This window comes from Schistocerca serialis, chromosome 7 (assembly GCF_023864345.2).
Source record: "Schistocerca serialis cubense isolate TAMUIC-IGC-003099 chromosome 7, iqSchSeri2.2, whole genome shotgun sequence".
In the NCBI taxonomy this organism is placed as follows: Eukaryota; Metazoa; Arthropoda; class Insecta; order Orthoptera; family Acrididae; genus Schistocerca; species Schistocerca serialis.
The window spans coordinates 605,933,243-605,952,739 of record NC_064644.1 but is presented as its reverse complement, the minus strand read 5'-3'; the positions used below and the strand labels follow the sequence as shown (position 1 = coordinate 605,952,739).

Sequence of the window (19,497 nt, the reverse complement as noted above, 5' to 3'; positions counted from 1 at the left end):
CTAGAGAGCTTCAGATTGTAGTGTGTAATGTGATGGTGTGTAACGGAATTATGTAAGTGCATGAGAAAAGGTTTGCTGTAATAGTTTTCAATCATTGAAAACTTTGACCACATATAGAGCACCTTCTCCTTCAGTATGATAATGCCAGACCATACACGAGTGATGGGACATTGGCAACGATCTGATGTCTTTGTTTCACTGTAATTGATCATCCTCCATATGGTCCCAGTTTGGCCACTCTGATTTTCATCTGCTTCCAAAATTACCTCTGAGGACGTCACTTTGATAGTGATTAAGTGCTGCAAGCAGATATGAGGTTGTGGCTCTGTCAACAAAGTCAAACATACTACAGTGACAGTATCAACAACTTGGGCTTTCATCAGGAGAAATGTTGAGAAATAATTTATATACACATGAAGACTAAAGATGTAGAATGTTGATGAAATCTGATTATTTAAAAAGCTTAGTTTCAAGCTTTATTTACAAAGTTTTATTTCAAAAGCCACATTTAAAAAGTTTTCGTATAAAAAATTGGAGGCATTACTTCTCAGTGTGCCCTTGATAAAGTGAAGATCTTTTAGTGAAATTATGTTATCATAACTCTGACTGCATGAGTATAACATTTAGATTTGAGCATTTAGAGAAGTTTATTGACAGATCTCATCTTCATCACTGAAAAATGTGATTGAAATGTTTGAAGGCATATGCATTTTAAAGCATGTGTGAAAAATGGAAGATCCAAATTGTATGTTGCAGTTGCACTCTAGATTGAACACAAAACTATCATTCTTAGACCAACAAGCATGTTAAAAGACTTTGTCTGAATATCAATTAAATCACCCTCAAAAGGCATCCTTATAAGGGAACTGAAAGCAACCAGCTCTGTGAAACAACAATAATTTGGAAAATGTGTTTCTTTACAAATGGCAAATATTGTAATGTCTTTTAAAAGTGCTGTGAACAGATACAGCACTTTTTTTTAATGAGATTATAAATACCCAGAACTTGTCACATGTGGGAGACCAAAAATCCATTTATGATTGTGGAAGTGTGTGTTGTCAACCAGTGCTACCACAGAGATTCTGTGATAACCATGTTATTTTAGTTCTTTCTCATATGAATTCAATCAGTTTCCGGACTTTACTTACACTTAATGACTTTGGGCTGTGAAGCTACTTGAAATCATAGATATGAGGAGATAGCTCTAGTCATTGGCCTTGTTGAAACAACCTATAGGAAGTACAATACTCAAAATAGTAGTTACGTGTAATAAAAACATACAGGCCATATGATTCCGTACAAATATATTTTATTGTCCTACAAGGTACAAAGGATGTTGTCACAAATATCGATCAGAGGCAACTAACAGCAGGTCCAGAGAGGTTAGTTGATCTATGTCAGAGCAGCAATATTGTCGCAGAAGAAGCTGAGTAGCACAGTCACCGTGGTGTAGTGGTTATGCTACTAGACTGTTGCATGGAGAATTGTGAGTTCAAAACTTACCTCTAAAATTTTAATTTTTATATTCGGTTCGAGTACATTCTAGGAGCATCCACAAATGTCAAGAATCATTGTACTGGGATGTTCTGTAACTGTATATATACCGTATGTGTTCTGGCTGCAGGCTGAATAAACCTTCATTAAGTGAAGTTAGTGCTCGTCAGTCATCTAATTACACCTTCTTCTACGTGACATTATTCTGGTGGAGACGCTCGGCATTGGAACTTGTGATAGCGCACAATATCGACGACACAGTGGCTCCCATCAGGCCACGACAGAGCCGACGTTTAGGTGGCAAGAAACTCGAGTTTGAGCCATATTCAACAGATCACAATCTATCGGAGACAGAAGAAGAAGACGACATTACGATGACAGCAACCGTGTGCCATCACAAGAGACATCCTTCCGGGTTCTCTAGTGACGATGGCCAAGATCAGAACAAGTGGCTGAAGGTATATGAGCGTATAGCCAAATTTAACAAATGGGATGACACCGTGTGTTTGGCTAACGTATTTTTCTACTTGGAGGACACTGCCAAGCAATGGTGTGAGAACAACGAGGAGAAGTTCACAAGCTGTGAAGTATTTCAGGCGGCACTGCACAAGTATTACGGCGACACACACAGCAACAGAAGTGCAAGGCTGAAGATAAATTAAAGTGCAGGGCACAGTGTCCAGGAGAAACTACAGCATCCTACATTCAAGACGTCTTGGAGCTGTGTAAAATAGTGGATCCAGGAATGGAGGAGGAAGATAAGGTTGCACATCTCATGCTGGGTGTTGCTGAGGACCTGTATCAAGCCCTACTCCTGAAGGAGGTTTCGACAGCAGACGATTTCATAAAATGGTATATCGAGACAATGCATAAAAAAAAATACACGAAAGAAGTTTGAACGGCCAAACGTCGTATCGATGTATGTGATGGAGGAAGAAACTGATCTCACAAGTGTTCTTCATCAGATAGTGTGAGAGGAAGCTCAGAAAGCACTTGGATTGCATGGCGAGCAAAAAACCGAGACGCTTCGAGTGGTCATAAGGGAGGAACTGGAACAGATATTGAACCCAATCTCTCGTCCTTCATTTCCCTTTAAAACGGTGAAAAAGTCGAGATCCAGGCGAAGTTACGTTCCTATAATGACGCATGAGGAACCTGTACCAAGGAAGACTGACGTCTGGAGGACCCAGGACAACCAACCAATATGTGGACGCCCGCGCCAGAAGACAGCAGACCGATCTTAGCCGACGCCAACTCCGGGACGACGAAGATGAACAAGAAGATGTGGGTGCAGGACGACGTAGGTCACCATCGCCGCAGGCTAGCCGCTGGAGAGGACGCTCCCCAATACGCCGATCAAGGTCTCCATCGCCGTTTAGAACCTCTAGCCGATCGCCTAGCCGCCGCAACCTGGAAAACTAAAGGGTGCGAGCTCCCTTGGAGGGGAGGCCGCCGAAGAGAAAAATTCCCTGCCGTCGATCACTACAAAAATAATAGGAAACTTCGTCTATATCCTCATGGATGGCCGACCAGCGGACGCTCTTGTGGACTCTGGAGCATCATATTCAGTCATTCCGGAGAAGTACCGTCGTCAGCTACAGAAAACCGTATTCGTCGACAGCAAAACATCTCTGCTGAAGGTGGCTAATGGCAAATATGTAAAACCTACAAGAAGATGTGTCATTCATGTGGGTATAAGTGGCCATACACAGCCCTTAGAATTCATCGTCTTACAAGAGTGTAGTCATGACGTCATTCTCGGATGGGACTTTTTGAAAGCTTCTCCTGCAATTATAGATTGTGGTCGCTCGAAGATTATGCTAGACGAGATGAGACACTGTGGACAGGAAGATGTGCATCCGAGTGTGTGGAGACTATGTGTGCTGGATGAAGTGATCATTCTTCCAGTCAGCGCTAGAAAGGTAACTATCATGTATCATGCCATGCATCAGCCCATGGATCTTGTAGTGGAATGTAAGAGAAGCATACCACTGAAGAATAACTTGGGCATCCCAGCCTCTGTCGTCTCGTTTAAGAACGGATTTGATGAATTGTGAATAGTTAACTGTTGCCGAGAACTGCAGATCCTTCCAAGACGCATGTGCATAGCAAACGCTGAACCGTTAATTGCCGAACGGCTGAGCATCATAAAAACCTCCCATGCCGAGTCTGTGGGCGAAATTGGCGCTACCATTACGAGACAAGATCTTCTAGCTCGACTATCACCAGATCTCACTAAGGAACAACAGAAGAAGCTACTTGCCATTCTTCAAGAGTTCTCTGAATGCTTCACTCCACAGGTGAAGAGTAAATTAGATAAATCAATGGTGAAGCACCGAATTAGCACTGAAGACCATCAACCATTTAGCCAGAGAGCATACCGTGTGTCAGCAACGGAACCTCGAATAATTAGCGACGAGGTAGAATAAATAAAGAAGAATGACATCCTTGAGCCTTCACAGAGCCCATGGTCGTCACCAGCGGTCCTCGTCAGGAAGGAGGATGGCAGTTGGCGCTTTTGTGTTGATTACAGGAAACTTAATGAGATAACTAAAGAAGACGTTTACCCTCTTCCACGAACTGACGATACACTAGATTGTCTGAAGGGGGCTAAGTTTTTCTCAACCATCGACATGTACTCTGGCAAATCGAAGAAGATGAGGCTGATCGTGGGAAAACTGCATTCATCACCCCTGAGGGCCTGTAAGAGTTTAAGGTAATGTCGTTTGGTTTGCGTAATGCACCAGCAACTTTTGAACGGATGATGGATAATCTTCTGTCACCTGAAGTGGACGCTGTGTCTTTGTCATTTAGATGACATTATAGTGTTCTCAGAGACATTTGATAAACACGTAAAAAAGACTGAGGGCCGTTCTTAAGTGTCTCCAACAAAGTGGACTGAGACTTAATCCAAGAAAGTGTCTCTCTGGAGCAAAAGAAATCAAAATACTTGGACACCTTGTGTCAAGCGAAGGTGTGATGCCAGACCCAGGAAAGGTGAGATCTATAACGGAATTTCCTATTCCTAAAAGTATTAGAGATAAGCTTCCTCGGATTTTGTTCTTATTACCATCGTTTTATCAAAGACTTTTGTACCAAAGCCAGGCCACTCCAAGAGTTGTTAAAAGCCAATGCTAAATTTATCTGGGGTGGTGCTCAACAAGACTCTTTCGATGTGCTGCGAATAGCTCTGACGACTGACGCTGTACTTGGTCTGTATGAAGAGAGAGCACCTACAAACTACACACAGATGCCAGTGGGTATGGGATCGGTGCTGTTCTGGTACAAATTTCGGATGGAAAAGAGCCTATGCTTCTAGGACACTTACAAACTCCGAGAGTAACTACTCAAATACAGAAAGAGAATGTCTCGCTGTGATGTGGGCCATGTGCAAATTTCAACAGTATCTCTATTCACTTTTCTGGTTGACATGTCTTAAAGATCCAACAGGACGACTCGCCAGGTGGGCAATACGTCTTCAAGAGTATGACACTACCGTAGTGTACAAAACAGGAAAAAAAAACACCAAGATGCCGACTGTCTCTCAAGAAACCCTGTGCAAGACCATCAAGACTTTGATGAAGATAGTGACTGTCGTCTTGCTGCACTCCAGGATCTCTCTGCTGAGCAGAAGAAGGACGCCAAGATATCTCAAATTATGCTTGCCTTAAATCGCTCAGAGGATGTGAACGGACAATTTAAGGTAGTTTATGGATTACTTTGCAAGAAAAACTTTGATCCGTTTGGAAAGAGGTGGCTACCAGTGATTCCTAAACACTTGCGCTTAGATGTTCTACAGAAATTCCATGAAACACATGAGGCCGGACATTTAGCATTTACACTACTGGCCATTAAAGTTGCTACACCAAGAAGACGACGTGCTACAGACGCGAAATTTAACCGACAGGAAGAGGATGCTGTGATATGCAAATGATTAGCTTTTCAGATCATTCACACAAGGTAGGCGCTGGTGGCGACACCTACAACGTGCCGAGATGAGGAAAGTTTCCAACCGATTTCTCATACACAAACATCAGTTGACCGGCGTTACCTGGTGAAACGTTGTTGTGATGCCTCGTGTAAGAAGGAGAAATGCGTACCATCACGTTTCCGACTTTGATAACGGTCGGATTGTAGCCTAATTGCGGTTTATCGTATCGCGACATTGCTGCTCGCGTTGGTCGAGATCCAATGACTGTTAGCAGAATATGGAATCGGTGGATCCAGGAGGGTAATACGAAACGCCGTGCTGGATCCCAACGGCCTCGTATCACTAGCAGTCGAGATGACAGGCATCTTATCTGCATGGCTGTAACGGATCGTGCAGCCACGTCTCGATCCGTGAGTCAACAGATGGGGACGTTTGCAAGACAACAATCATCTGCACGAACAGTTCGACGACGTTTGCAGCAGCATGGACTATCAGCTCGGAGACCATAGCTGCGGTGACCCTTGACACTGGATCATAGACAGGAGCACCTGCGATGGTGTACTCAACGACGAACCTGGGTGCACGAATGGCAAAACGTCATTTTTTCGGATGAATCCAGGTTCTGTTTACAGCATCATAATGGTCGCATCCGTGTTTGGCGACATAGCAGTGAACGCGAGTTGGAAGCGTGTATTCGTCATCGCCATACTGGCGTATCACCCAGCGTGATGGTATGGGGTTCCATTGGTTACACGTCTCGCTCACCTCTTGTTCGCACTGACGGCAGTTTGAACAGTGGACGTTACATTTCAGATGTGTTACAACCCGTGGCACTACCCTTCATTCGCTCTACCCTTCATTCGATCCCTGCGAAACCCTACATTTCAGCAGGATAATGCACGACCGCATGTTGCAGGTCCTGTACGGGCCTTTCTGGATACAGAAAATGTACGACTGCTGCCCTGGCCAGCACATTCTCCAGATCTCTCACCAGCTGAAAACGTCTGGTCAATGGTGGCCGAGCAACTGGCTCGTCACAATACGCCTGTCACTACTCTTGATGAACTGTGGTATCGTGTTGAAGCTGCATGGGCAGCTGTACCTATACATGCCATCGAAGTTCTGTTTGACTCAATGCCCACGCCTATCAAGGCCGTTATTACGGACAGAGGTGGTTGTTCTGAGTACTGACTTCTCAGGATCTATGCACCCAAATTGCGTGAAAATGTAATCACATGTAAATTCTAGTATAATATATTTATCCAATGAATACCCGTTTATCATCTGCATTTCTTCTTGGTGTAGCAATTTTAATGGCCAGTAGTGAATTAAGACGTACAATAGGATCCACAAGAAATTTTTCTGGCCAGGTTTATTGAGGAGTGTCCATCACTATGTGTGGCACTGTCAAGAATGTAAGAGGAGAAAGGTAATTCCTCAGAAACAACCTGGCCAACTCTTACCAATTCCACCAGCCGAAACGCCTTTCCAGCGTGTTGGGACTGACCTCCTTGGACGATTATCAACGTCTGCTAGTGACAATAGATGGACTATTGTTTGCACTGATTATCTGACACGCTATGCCATTACAAAAGCCGTGAAAACAGTCGAAGCATTCAAGGTAGGCAAATTGATCATGGCAGACATTGTATTAAAACACGAAAAACACGGTGACGGAAGGTCGTTAATTACGGATTGAGGTAGAGTTTTTCAACCGAATCTTGTGACGGAGACAAACCGTCGGTGCAACATTACTCATCACATGACGCCTGCCTACCATCCACAAACTAACGGGCTTACTGAACGCCTTAGTAAGACTTTGGCCGACATGCTATCAATGTTCGTCAATGTTGATGAGAGCAGCTGGGATGACGTGCTACCTTTCGTGACGTTTGCCTACAACACCGCCAAACAAGACACCACAGGATTGAAGCCATTTTTCCTGGTGTGTGAACGTAAGGCGACTACGACGATGGACACTGTGTTTCCATTACATCCTGATGACGTGGACGACGACTACATCAGCCAGGTGTTAACCAGAGCTGAGGAAGCTCGGCAGTTAGCTCGACTCTCGACGCTGCAGGCTCAGGAAAATGATCGTCGAAGGTATGACACAATCCACCGCCCTGTTGTCTACCAGCCTGGTGACCTCGTCTGGCTCTTCACTCTTGTTTGGGAGGTTGATCTCTCTCAGAAGCTCCTCAGGCGCTACTTTGGACCTTATAAGGTTGTAAGACAGTTTGTCTGATATTACTTATGAAGTTGAAGATTTCGACCCCGACACAAGGAGACGAAAGATCAGAGATACGGTCCACGTCCTTCGAATGAAGCCCTATAAGGATCCTGCAACCCAGGGTAAATTCGAAGTTCCAGCGACAGGCAACAAGCAGAAAGGTGATGAAGAGCGTAGCAGCAAAGGAAGTTCTAAGAAGATCACTGCCAGGGCAAACATAAATCGTCAGGAGTCGGAGTATGCAGGACTGATGACTCGTTCCCAGACTGGGAGGACGTAACGTGAGAGACACTGTGGACATGGACGATGACTACATTGGCCAGGTGTTATCCACAGCTGAGGGGGGAGCAATGTCACAGAAGACTCTGAGTACCGCAGTCACCATGGTGTAGTGGTTACGATACTAGACTGTCTCATGGAGGGTCATGAGTTCAAAACTCACCTGAACTCTAAAATTTTAATTTCTACACTCCTGGAAATGGAAAAAAGAACACATTGACACCGGTGTGTCAGACCCACCATACTTGCTCCGGACACTGCGAGAGGGCTGTCCAAGCAATGATCACACGCACGGCACAGCGGACACACCAGGAACCGCGGTGTTGGCCGTCGAATGGCGCTAGCTGCGCAGCATTTGTGCACCGCCGCCGTCAGTGTCAGCCAGTTTGCCGTGGCATACGGAGCTCCATCGCAGTCTTTAACACTGGTAGCATGCCGCGACAGCGTGGATGTGAACCGTATGTGCAGTTGACGGACTTTGAGCGAGGGCGTATAGTGGGCATGCGGGAGGCCGGGTGGACGTACCGCCGAATTGCTCAACACGTGGGGAGTGAGGTCTCCACAGTACATCGATGTTGTCGCCAGTGGTCGGCGGAAGGTGCACGTGCCCGTCGACCTGGGACCGGACCGCAGCGACGCACGGATGCACGCCAAGACCGTAGGATCCTACGCAGTGCCGTAGGGGACCGCACCGCCACTTCCCAGCAAATTAGGGACACTGTTGCTCCTGGGGTATCGGCGAGGACCATTCGCAACCGTCTCCATGAAGCTGGGCTACGGTCCCGCACACCGTTAGGCCGTCTTCCGCTCACGCCCCAACATCGTGCAGCCCGCCTCCAGTGGTGTCGCGACAGGCGTGAATGGAGGGACGAATGGAGACGTGTCGTCTTCAGCGATGAGAGTCGCTTCTGCCTTGGTGCCAATGATGGTCGTATGCGTGTTTGGCGCCGTGCAGGTGAGCGCCACAATCAGGACTGCATACGACCGAGGCACACAGGGCCAACACCCGGCATCATGGTGTTGGGAGCGATCTCCTACACTGGCCGTACACCACTGGTGATCGTCGAGGGGAGACCGAATAGTGCACGGTACATCCAAACCATCATCGAACCCATCGTTCTACCATTCCTAGACCGGCAAGGGAACTTGCTGTTCCAACAGGACAATGCACGTCCGCATGTATCCCGTGCCACCCAACGTGCTCTAGAAGGTGTAAGTCAACTACCCTGGCCAGCAAGATCTACGGATCTGTCCCCCATTGAGCATGTTTGGGACTGGATGAAGCGTCGTCTCACGCGGTCTGCACGTCCAGCACGAACGCTGGTCCAACTGAGGCGCCAGGTGGAAATGGCATGGCAAGCCGTTCCACAGGACTACATCCAGCATCTCTACGATCGTCTCCATGGGAGAATAGCAGCCTGCATTGCTGCGAAAGGTGGATATACACTGTACTAGTGCCGACATTGTGCATGCTCTGTTGCCTGTGTCTATGTGCCTGTGGTTCTGTCAGTGTGATCATGTGATGTATCTGACCCCAGGAATGTGTCAATAAAGTTTCCCCTTCCTGGGACAATGAATTCACGGTGTTCTTATTTCAATTTCCAGGAGTGTATATTCGGTTCGGGTACATTCTAGAAGTATCTACAAATGTCAAGAATCATTGTGCTGGGATGTTCTGTAACTGTATATATACTGTATGTGTTCTGGCCAGAGGCAGTTCGCTCGTTAAGTGAAGTTAGTGTTCGTCATTCATCTACTTATACCTTCTTCTAAGTGACAATATTGTTCCACATGACTCCAGAGATTTATGTCCCCACAGAGCCTCCAACCCCCTCCCTCCCCCCTCCCCCACCACCATAGTGCAGAGATGTGATGTCACTAAGGTGATGCAGATAACACATGCGAATGCTGCATGACGACGTAGTCTGTGTCGGGTAGTTCACTTTTATGTCCAGGAAAATCACTTCAGTCCATGTTCTTTTGTCTGGAAAGTGGCAAATAATTGGAAATGGTTTGAGGATCATTTAGCAGGAGCCAGTATTGACCAACTATGATGGAACTCTGGTCGGTGTCCGTACAGTTCTGCAAAACAGAGGGACTGTTAAATGCATGTAGATTCACTGGCACTAAAGAAGTGTCCACAGGAATGTCATTACTTCACACATGGAAGCTCAGAACACTGTGTACTGGCAAATGGGGTGCAGGAAGCCATTGTCTGTCCAGAATAACATTTGTTGTCATAGCAGAATTTCTAGGCAAATAGTCACCAAGCACCATTACAGTGCTGCCACTGGTAAGGATGCACCGAGAATAGAACACATGTCATTGGCAATTTTGGTGTGAAGTGGCATTATCTGGCATGGTAGACATGGAAACAATGGAAGCATTGTCATCGGTTCACTACACGCTACCGAATCAGACACTTTGCCCAAGTTCTGGAAAAATTGTATCACACTGAGGCAAAGAAAGTTCATGGAATTCACTGGTGTTGACAAAGAGTTGAGACAGGCATCCTTCGGAGCAGGAAATGGTTGAGCTGGAGATAGCTGCAGCAATGTAGGACAACAGACCGGCATGGGAGAGTTTATAAACGTGGCAAGATTGAAATTTCAGGGTCATCATTGTAGGAGGTATGGGCTCAGTAATAGTTACATATAATAATAACTAACAGGTTGTACAAATCCACACAAAAATATTTTATTGTCCTACAAGGTACCAAGCATGTTGTCATAAATGTCAATCGGAGCAGACTAACTGCAGGTCCAGAGAGGTTAGTTGAGCTACCTCAGGAGAGCAATATTGTTCCAGGCAACTCCACAGAGTTACATCTCCACAAACCTTATTCACCTTCATGTGTCAAGAATAACAGTTGTAATCTACTTTGAATTTCATACTTGTCTGATAACTTTTCTCATGACAAATGGGTGTGGGAGTGAACATTTGTAAACTACCACATCATTATAGCTGACTCAGATAAAGCTCCTACTGATGATGGAAAGAATGAATAAATACTATTGGCAATGTTTTACAACTGATTGATTCACTGTTCTTTCTTTGTTTCCCTTCTCTTTGTACTGAATGTCTTGTGGATATCTCCTGATCTGTTCCTGATTCACCAGACCTCCTCCATCATTTCACATCATCTCTCTTCCTCATTGAGATAAAAAAAGTGGGAACATTTGATAACAAAACTCTTATGGGGATGAGTATTTCTGTTGGTCGTGCAACAAAGTCTATGCTATCAGGAGAATATAGCTGTTTTATAAGCTTTGATTAAAGCCCAAGATGTTTTTATTTTCTTGTTTGTAAAAAGTGATTTATGTCTAAATCTGAAGAGCTACCTATTTATACCAGATGTCCACTGAAGTTTTATTTGATACACAGCAGGTACCTGTGATCCGTGGACGCTGCTGGGACAATGCTGCACGACGCAGCTTCTTCTCTCGGGACAACATGGAGAATTTCATCCAATTCTGCCGTAGACTTGGTGTCCATGAGAACCTCATCTTTGAGAGTGATGATCTTGGTAGGTGAAATGATAATGATGTAAAAGCATGTATGTGTTCCTGTGGAATTCAAGTTTTGTGCTATAAAGACTCAGGACATTGTAAGTTATGATGGGTTCTTGAAGAGTCAACAGCCAACGAAGGATTTGAGTTTGAGGAATGTGGGTTAGTCATTTGTTTCTAATATTATTCCCTTCACAGTTTGTTTTTCCTGATGCAACACCATGGCATTTAGTCCAGTTCTGATGGATGATGCCCTCGACAGTGCTTAGCATATCCTTGAAGTAATCCAGTTGGTCTCATTCTTTTCCTTCTTCACTTCTACCACATCTCCTTCTAAGGCTTCCAGAACTTAAATATATTCATATTCCATTCTTTTGATACAAATTATTAGTATGTGATGCATCATTATCTGCACTTAAACAACATAAACGTATACTTCTGGAATACACATGAAATTCACCAATACTTTAATGTAGCATACCACATTAACATTTCATGAGAGGAAACCATTCCATTGCTACAGTAACATGAACAGACTGGCAAATAGCAGCAGAAAATCATTTACATTTTCCATACACAGAAAGAACCTTAATCTTTCCTTTTGAGAACTGCCTGGAATTTCGAGCAATGGAAACTCCTGGTTGCCACTCACTGTACAGATGATATATAGAGCTGCAGACAGGCACAACAAAAAGACACTTACACTTTAGGTTTTGGCCAAAGCTTTCTTCAGAGAAGGACACACACACACACTCACACTCACTCACACTCTCTCTCTCTCTCTCTCTCTCTCTCTCTCTCTCTCTCTCTCTTCAAGCAAGCACACCTCACCACATGTCTGCCATGTCCAGCAGCTTGGACTGGAATTGTTGTTTGGGCTGCTGGAAATGGTTGTCACGGGTACACGAGGTGAGCTTGCTTGTCTAAATATATATATAGAGATACGAATATAATGGAAACGTTCCACGTGGGAAAAATATATCTAAAAACAAAGATGATGTGACTTACCAAACAAAAGCGCTGGCAGGTCGATAACACACAAACAAACACAAACATACACACAAAATTCTAGCTTTCGCAACAAACTGTTGCCTCATCAGGAAAGAGGGAAGGAGAGGGAAAGACGAAAGGATGTGTGTTTTAAGGGAGAGGGTAAGGAGTCATTCCAATCCAGGGAGCGGAAAGACTTACCTTAGGGGGCAAAAGGGACAGGTATACACTCACACACACGCACATATCCATCCGCACATACACAGACACAAGCAGACATTTGTAAAGGCAAAGACTTTGGGCAGAGATGTCAGTCGAGGCGGAAGTAAAGAGGCAAAGATGTTGTTGAAAGACGGGTGAGGTATGAGTGGCGGCAACTTGAAATTAGCGGAGGTTGAGGCCTGGCGGATAACGAGAAGAGAGGATATACTGAAGGGCAAGTTTCTATCTCCGGAGTTCTGACAGGTTGGTGTTAGTGGGAAGTATCCAGATAACCCGGACGGTGTAACATTGTGCCAAGATGTGCTGGCCGTGCACCAAGGCATGTTTAGCCACAGGGTGGTCCTCATTACCAACAAACACTGTCTGCCTGTGACCATTCATGCGAATGGACAGTTTGTTGCTGTTCATTCCCACATAGAAAGCTTCACAATGTAGGCAGGTCAGTTGTTAAATCACGTGGGTGCTTTCACACGTGGCTCTGCCTTTGATCGTGTACACCTTCTGGGTTACAGGACTGGAGTAGGTGGTGGTGGGAGGGTGCATGGGACAGGTTTTACACCAGGGGCAGTTACAAGGGTAGGAGCCAGAGGGTAGGGAAGGTGGTTTGGGGATTTCATAGGGATGAACTAAGAGGTTACGAAGGTTAGGTGGACGGCGGAAAGACACTCTTGGTGGAGTGGGGAGGATTCCATGAAGGATGGATCTCATTTCATGGCAGGATTTGAGGAAGTCGTATCCCTGCTGGAGAGCCACATTCAGAGTCTGATCCAGTCCCGGAAAGTATCCTGTCACAAGTGGGGCACTTTTGTGGTTCTTCTGTGGGAGGTTCTGGGTTTGAGGGGATGAGGAAATGGCTCTGGTTATTTGCTCCTGTACCATGTCGGGAGGGTAGTTGCGGGATGCGAAAGCTGTTTTTAGGTTGTTGGTGTAATGGTTCAGGGATTCCGGACTGGAGCAGATTCGTTTGCCACGGAGACCTAGGCTGTAGGAAAGGGACCGTTTGATGTGGAATGGGTGGCAGCTGTCATAATGGAGGTACTGTTGCTTGTTGGTGGGTTTGATGTGGACGGACGTGTGAAGCTGGCCATTGGACATATGGAGGTCAATGTCAAGGAAAGTGGCATGGGATTTGGAGTAGGACCAGGTGAAACTGATGGAACCAAAGGAGTTGAGGTTGGAGAGGAAATTCTGGAGTTCTTCTTCACTGTGAGTCCAGATCATGAAGATGTCATCAATAAATCTGTACCAAACTTTGGGTTGGCAGGCCTAGATAACCAAGAAGGCTTCCTCTAAGTGACCCATGAATAGGTTAGCGTACGAGGGGGCCATCGTGGTACCCATGGCTGTTCCCTTTAATTGTTGGTATGTCTGGCCTTCAAAAGTGAAGAAGTTGTGGGTCAGGATGAAGCTGGCTAAGGTAATGAGGAAAGAGGTTTTAGGTAGGGTGGCAGGTGATTGGCGTGAAAGGAAGTGCTCCATCGCAGCGAGGCCCTGGACATGCAGAATATTTGTGTATAAGGAAGTGGCATCAAGGGTTACAAGGATGATTTCCAGGGGTAACAGATTGGGTAAGGATCCCAGGCGTTCGAGAAAGTGGTTGGTGTCTTTGATGAAGGATGGGAGACTGCATGTAATGGGTTGAAGGTGTTGATCTACATAGGCAGAGATACATTCTGTGGGGGCTTGGTAACCAGCTACAATGGGGCGGCCGGGATGATTGGGTTTGTGAATTATAGGAAGAAGGTAGAAGGTAGGGGTGCGGGGTGTTGGTGGGGTCAGGAAGTTCATGGAGTCAGGTGAAAGGTTTTGTAGGGGGCCTAAGGTTCTGAGGATTCCAGGTTCCACCTGGACATCAGGAATGGTATTACCTAGGCAAACATTGTATGTAGTGTTGTCTGAAAGCTGATGCAGTCCCTCAGTCACATACTCCCGATGATCAAGTACCACAGTCGTGGAACCCTTGTCTGCCGGAAGAATGACGATGGATCAGTCAGCCTTCCGACCACGGATAGCCTGGGCTTCAGCAGTGGTGATGTTGGGAGTAGGATTAAGGTTTTTTAAGAAGGATTGAGAGGCAAGGCTGGAAGTCAGAAATTCCTGGAAGGTTTGGAGAGGGTGATTTTGAGGAAGAGGAGGTGGGTCCCGCTGTGACAGAGGATGGAACTGTTCCAGGCAGGGTTCAATTTGGATAGTGTCTTGGGGAGTTGGATCATTAGGAGTAGGATTAGGATCATTTTTCTTCGTGGCAAAGTGATATTTCCAGCAGAGAGTACGAGTGTAGGACAGTAAATCTTTGACGAGGGCTGTTTGGTTGAATCTGGGAGTGGGGCTGAAGGTGAGGCCTTTGGGTAGAGCAGAGGTTTCGGATTGGGAGAGAGGATTGGAATTTTGAGGTTTTGGAGGGACTGGAGCTGGAAGTGGGAGATTGAGTAGATGGGAGAGACTGGGTTTGTGTGCAATGAGAGGAGGTTAAGGTTTGCTGGAAAGGTTATGAAGGGTGAGTGAGTTGCCTTTCCGGAGGTGGGAAACCAGGAGATTGGATAGTGGAGGGTGGCATGCTGTTCTAATTTGCGGTTGGCCTGTAGGAGGATGCTCTTAACAGCTGGTGTGGATGTGAGAGAGGAAAGATTGAGGACTTTTATTAAGGATAGGAGTTGACGGGTGTGTTCATTGGCTGAGTTGATGTGTAGGCGAAGGATTAGGTGGGTGAGGGCAATGGATTGTTCAGTTTGGAACTGGTATAGGGACTGATGGAAAGAAGGGTTGCAGCCAGAGATGGGAACTTTAAGTGTGAGGCCTTTGGGGGTAATGCCAAATGTCAGACAAGCCTGAGAAAATAAAATATGAGAGCGTAATCTGGCTAGGGCGAAGGCATGTTTGCGGAGGGAATGTAAATAAAACTTAATGGGGTCGTTGCGGGGGTGTTGTGAGGGTGACATGGTATTAGAAGGTGGAAAGTGTAACATGAGGCTGAAATGAAAATGAAAATAAAAATATATGGGGAGAGATAAAGGTGAATTAGAAAGCAACTGGAGATCTGGTGCGAAAAAAGGCGAAAAAGTGTTGGTTAAAGCTCGGCTATGTTGATCCTGTGGTGAACTTGGGTTGGTAGACAACGATGTGCATAAAGGTTAGGTGGTTGTGTTGCCACCAAAACACGTTAAAGGGTGGAGAAATTCGGGAAAATTTCGAAAAAACTACGTGTAAATGTATTAAAAGGAGTGGTTTTGTGGTGGCAGATTATGAAAATGAGGCTAACAATTGTCTGACGAAGAAATAATGACGTTAAAACCTGTGGGAAGCGGCTAAAAATGATCAGTGATGTGGGAAAAATGGAAATGGAAATAAAGCAAAAGTTATTAGAACTAGCCGAAATGGTAGTTTAATAGGTGAAAGGAACTGTTTGTGAACTAGAAACGGCGGATTTTATAGCAGCGGTAGTGTTGAAAACGGAAAAAAAAATTTTTTTTTGGTTATGGTTTGGAAGTGGGTTACGTATTATTGAGTATATATAGGCGGGATAAAGTTGTATAGTAGATTACGATAAAAAGGAGAAGGTGAATACAAAGTCAAACTACTGGCAAAAACAGAAAGAGAAAATAAGATGACAGAAAAGATTTCGTGATGCAACAGTGACAATAACAAACGTAATTGTTGGGTTCAAATTAATGATATGAATATAATAGAGGGAAACATTCCACGTGGGAAAAATATATCTAAAAACAAAGATGATGTGACTTACCAAACAAAAGCGCTGGCAGGTCGACAGACACACAAACAAACACAAACATACACACAAAATTCAAGCTTTCGCAACAAACGGTTGCTTCATCAGGAAAGAGGGAAGGAGAGGGAAAGACGAAAGGATGTGGGTTTTAAGGGAGAGGGTAAGGAGTCATTCCAATCCCAGGAGCGGAAAGACTTACCTTAGGGGGAAAAAAGGAGAGGTATACACTCTCCCACACACACACATATCCATCCGCACATTCACAGACACAAGCAGACATTTGTAAAGGCAAAGACTTTGGGCAGAGATGTCAGTCGAGGCGGAAGTAAAGAGGCAAAGATGTTGTTGAAAGACAGGTGAGGCATGAGTGGCGGCAACTTGAAATTAGCGGAGGTTGAGGCCTGGCGGATAATGAGAAGAGAGGATATACTGAAGGGCAAGTTCCCATCTCCGGAGTTCTGACAGTTTGGTGTTAGTGGGAAGTATCCAGATAACCCGGACGGTGTAACACTGTGCCAAGGTGTGCTGGCGGTGCACCAAGGCATGTTTAGCCACAGGGTGATCCTCATTACCAACAAACACTGTCTGCCTGTGTCCATTCATGCGAATGGGCCCCAGTACCTTGTAAAGGCCTTTACAAATGTCTGCTTGTGGCTGTGTATGTGCCGATGGATATGTGTGTGTGTGTGTGTGTGTGTGTGTGTGTGTGTGTGTGTGTGCGCGCGAGTGTATACCTGTCCTTTTTTCCCCCTAAGGTAAGTCTTTCTGCTCCCGGGATTGGGATGACTCCTTACCCCCTCCCTTAAAACCTACATCCTTTCGTCTTTCCCTCTCCTTCCCTCTTTCCTGACAAAGCAACCGTTGGTTGCGAAAGCTAGAATTTTGTGTGTATGTTTGTGTTTGCTTGTGTGTCTATCAACCTGCCAGTGCTTTTGTTTGGTAAGTCTCATCATCTTTATTTTTATATAATAGAGGGAAACATTCCACGTGGGAAAAATATATCTAAAAACAAAGATGATGAGACTTACCAAACAAAAGTGCTGGCAGGTCGATAGACACCCAAGCAAACACAAACATACACACAAAATTCAAGCTTTCGCAACAAATGGTTGCTTCGTCAGGAAAGAGGGAAGGAGAGGGAAAGACGAAAGGATGTGGGTTTTAAGGGAGAGGGTAAAGAGTCATTCCAATCTCGGGAGCGGAAAGACTTACCTTAGGGGGAAAAAGCGACAGGTATACACTCTCTCTCTCACACACACACACACACACACACACACACACACACACACACACACACACATCCATCCGCACACAACATACACACACACACACACACACACACACATACATCCATCCGCACATACACAGACACAAGCAGACATTTGTAAAGGCAAAGAGTTTCCTTTTCTGCAGAAGACTTTGGCTGAAAACTAATGTGTAAATGTCTTTTAGTTGTGCCTATCTGCAACTCGTCCTGTCGTCTTTAATTTGAGTAGCAATCTATCTTTTCTTTATATTGTTGGAATTCAGGTAGATATTTTACCTAAATAGAAAGAGTAAGTTTCTGTAAGTGTTTCTAACTAACTAAAGCTCTCCTCAACCTGAGGTTTGGTTTGAAGACCATAGTGATATACTAGGCATGGTCCTATCAGAAATGATACACCCTGGTCTTTCTCCAACCTTTGAAATGAATTATTCATCCAGTTATTGGAAGACCAACAGCTCAATGTGTACTCTGGTGCAGTGTGGCTTTTTTTCGCAAACACAAACAACTTCCAAAGGTGAAAAAAGTGAGACATAATTAAAGAAAATTTCTAGGTCTGGATGAGGGATTGATGCCAAAACCTATGGAATTCTTATCTGGCACTTACTTAGCTATCATTCTCTTGTCTACTGTGCCCTATCTCCTCATGCAGCACTCTGTGTACTTAGAGGGAAACTAACATGTGGGTACCTTGACATTCTAGTACTACACAACCAGCCCCGCAGTGTCATCCTGTGCCTGCTGGAAGTGTCGCGGCTGGCAGCTAGGCTGGGGGTGGAGCCAGCAGGTCTCGTGCAGTTGGAACGCGAGATTGCCGAAGAGGAGCAGCGAGAGCGAGATGACTCGCTATTATCCTGGCAGTTCCGTGCCTCACCGGCACTCACTCCACGTGCGTCACCTGACAAGATGCGACATAGCAGGTGGTGTTTCTTTCTTGTAGTTTTCTGATGAAGATTTTCATTATGTATGCTGCATATAGTTACATAACATTGAGTGATTTTGTGACAGTGCAGATTCTAAAATGTAGTTGCTGTAATTCTGCAAGACACACTTTCACTCGTCTCAGTAGGAATCACGAATTCCACTGCGTGACCTAGGGCAGCCACGAAAAGCTGTGACAGACTGTGTAAAACTATTACTGCATCACATGTGTCCCTAGACTATGTATTATTTTCTTTGAAATAGTTGAATGTATGTTCTACATCTCGGAATCAGCTTTCTACTACTTTAAATAAGTACTGAAAACAATAAATGAAGTATGTTCTCATAACTAGCCAAGTCATAAGACTGCCCCTAAGTGTGTACTTTAATTACAACTGCTAGTCTGTGGTGCACTGTTCGTCTGTTTAAGTTCAGCTGTAACTGTCTATGCAGCATTCGCACTAGTTATATCAAACACAAAACCTCCTGTTAATTAATCTCTTAATGTCTGCTTGTGTCTGTGTATGTGTGGATGGATATGTGTGTGTGTGTGTGCGAGTGTATACCTGTCCTTTTTTTCCCCTAAGGTAAGTCTTTCCGCTCCCGAGATTGGAATGACTTCTTACCCTCTCCCTTAAAATCCACATCCTTTTGTCTTTCCCTCTCCTTCCCTCTTTCCTGATGAAGCAACCGTTTGTTGCGAAAGCATGAATTTTGTGTGTGCGTTTGTGTTTGTTTGTGTGTCTATCGACCTGCCAGCACTTTCGTTTGGTAAGTCACATCATCTTTGTTTTTAGATATATTAATCTCAGTACAGTTACACTTGCCAAAAATACTACACTTTTCATTAGTTAATTTCTAAGAGATTTCTGTGTAATATGACATGTGAAGCTATGGCATTTTGTAAGAAATGCCTGTTTCACTTCC

The 19,497-nt window shown here is 45.0% G+C and overlaps 1 protein-coding gene across 1 annotated transcript in view; it reads left to right on the top strand.

The window, feature by feature from the left end:
- Positions 1-19,497, top strand: part of LOC126413290 (uncharacterized) — a 280,583-nt gene that overhangs the window by 203,016 nt on the left and 58,070 nt on the right. The window contains exons 4-5 of the mRNA XM_050083191.1: positions 11,322-11,463; positions 18,353-18,569. Coding sequence (XP_049939148.1) covers positions 11,322-11,463; positions 18,353-18,569 — 359 coding nt within the window. The remainder of the gene's footprint in view (positions 1-11,321; positions 11,464-18,352; positions 18,570-19,497) is intronic.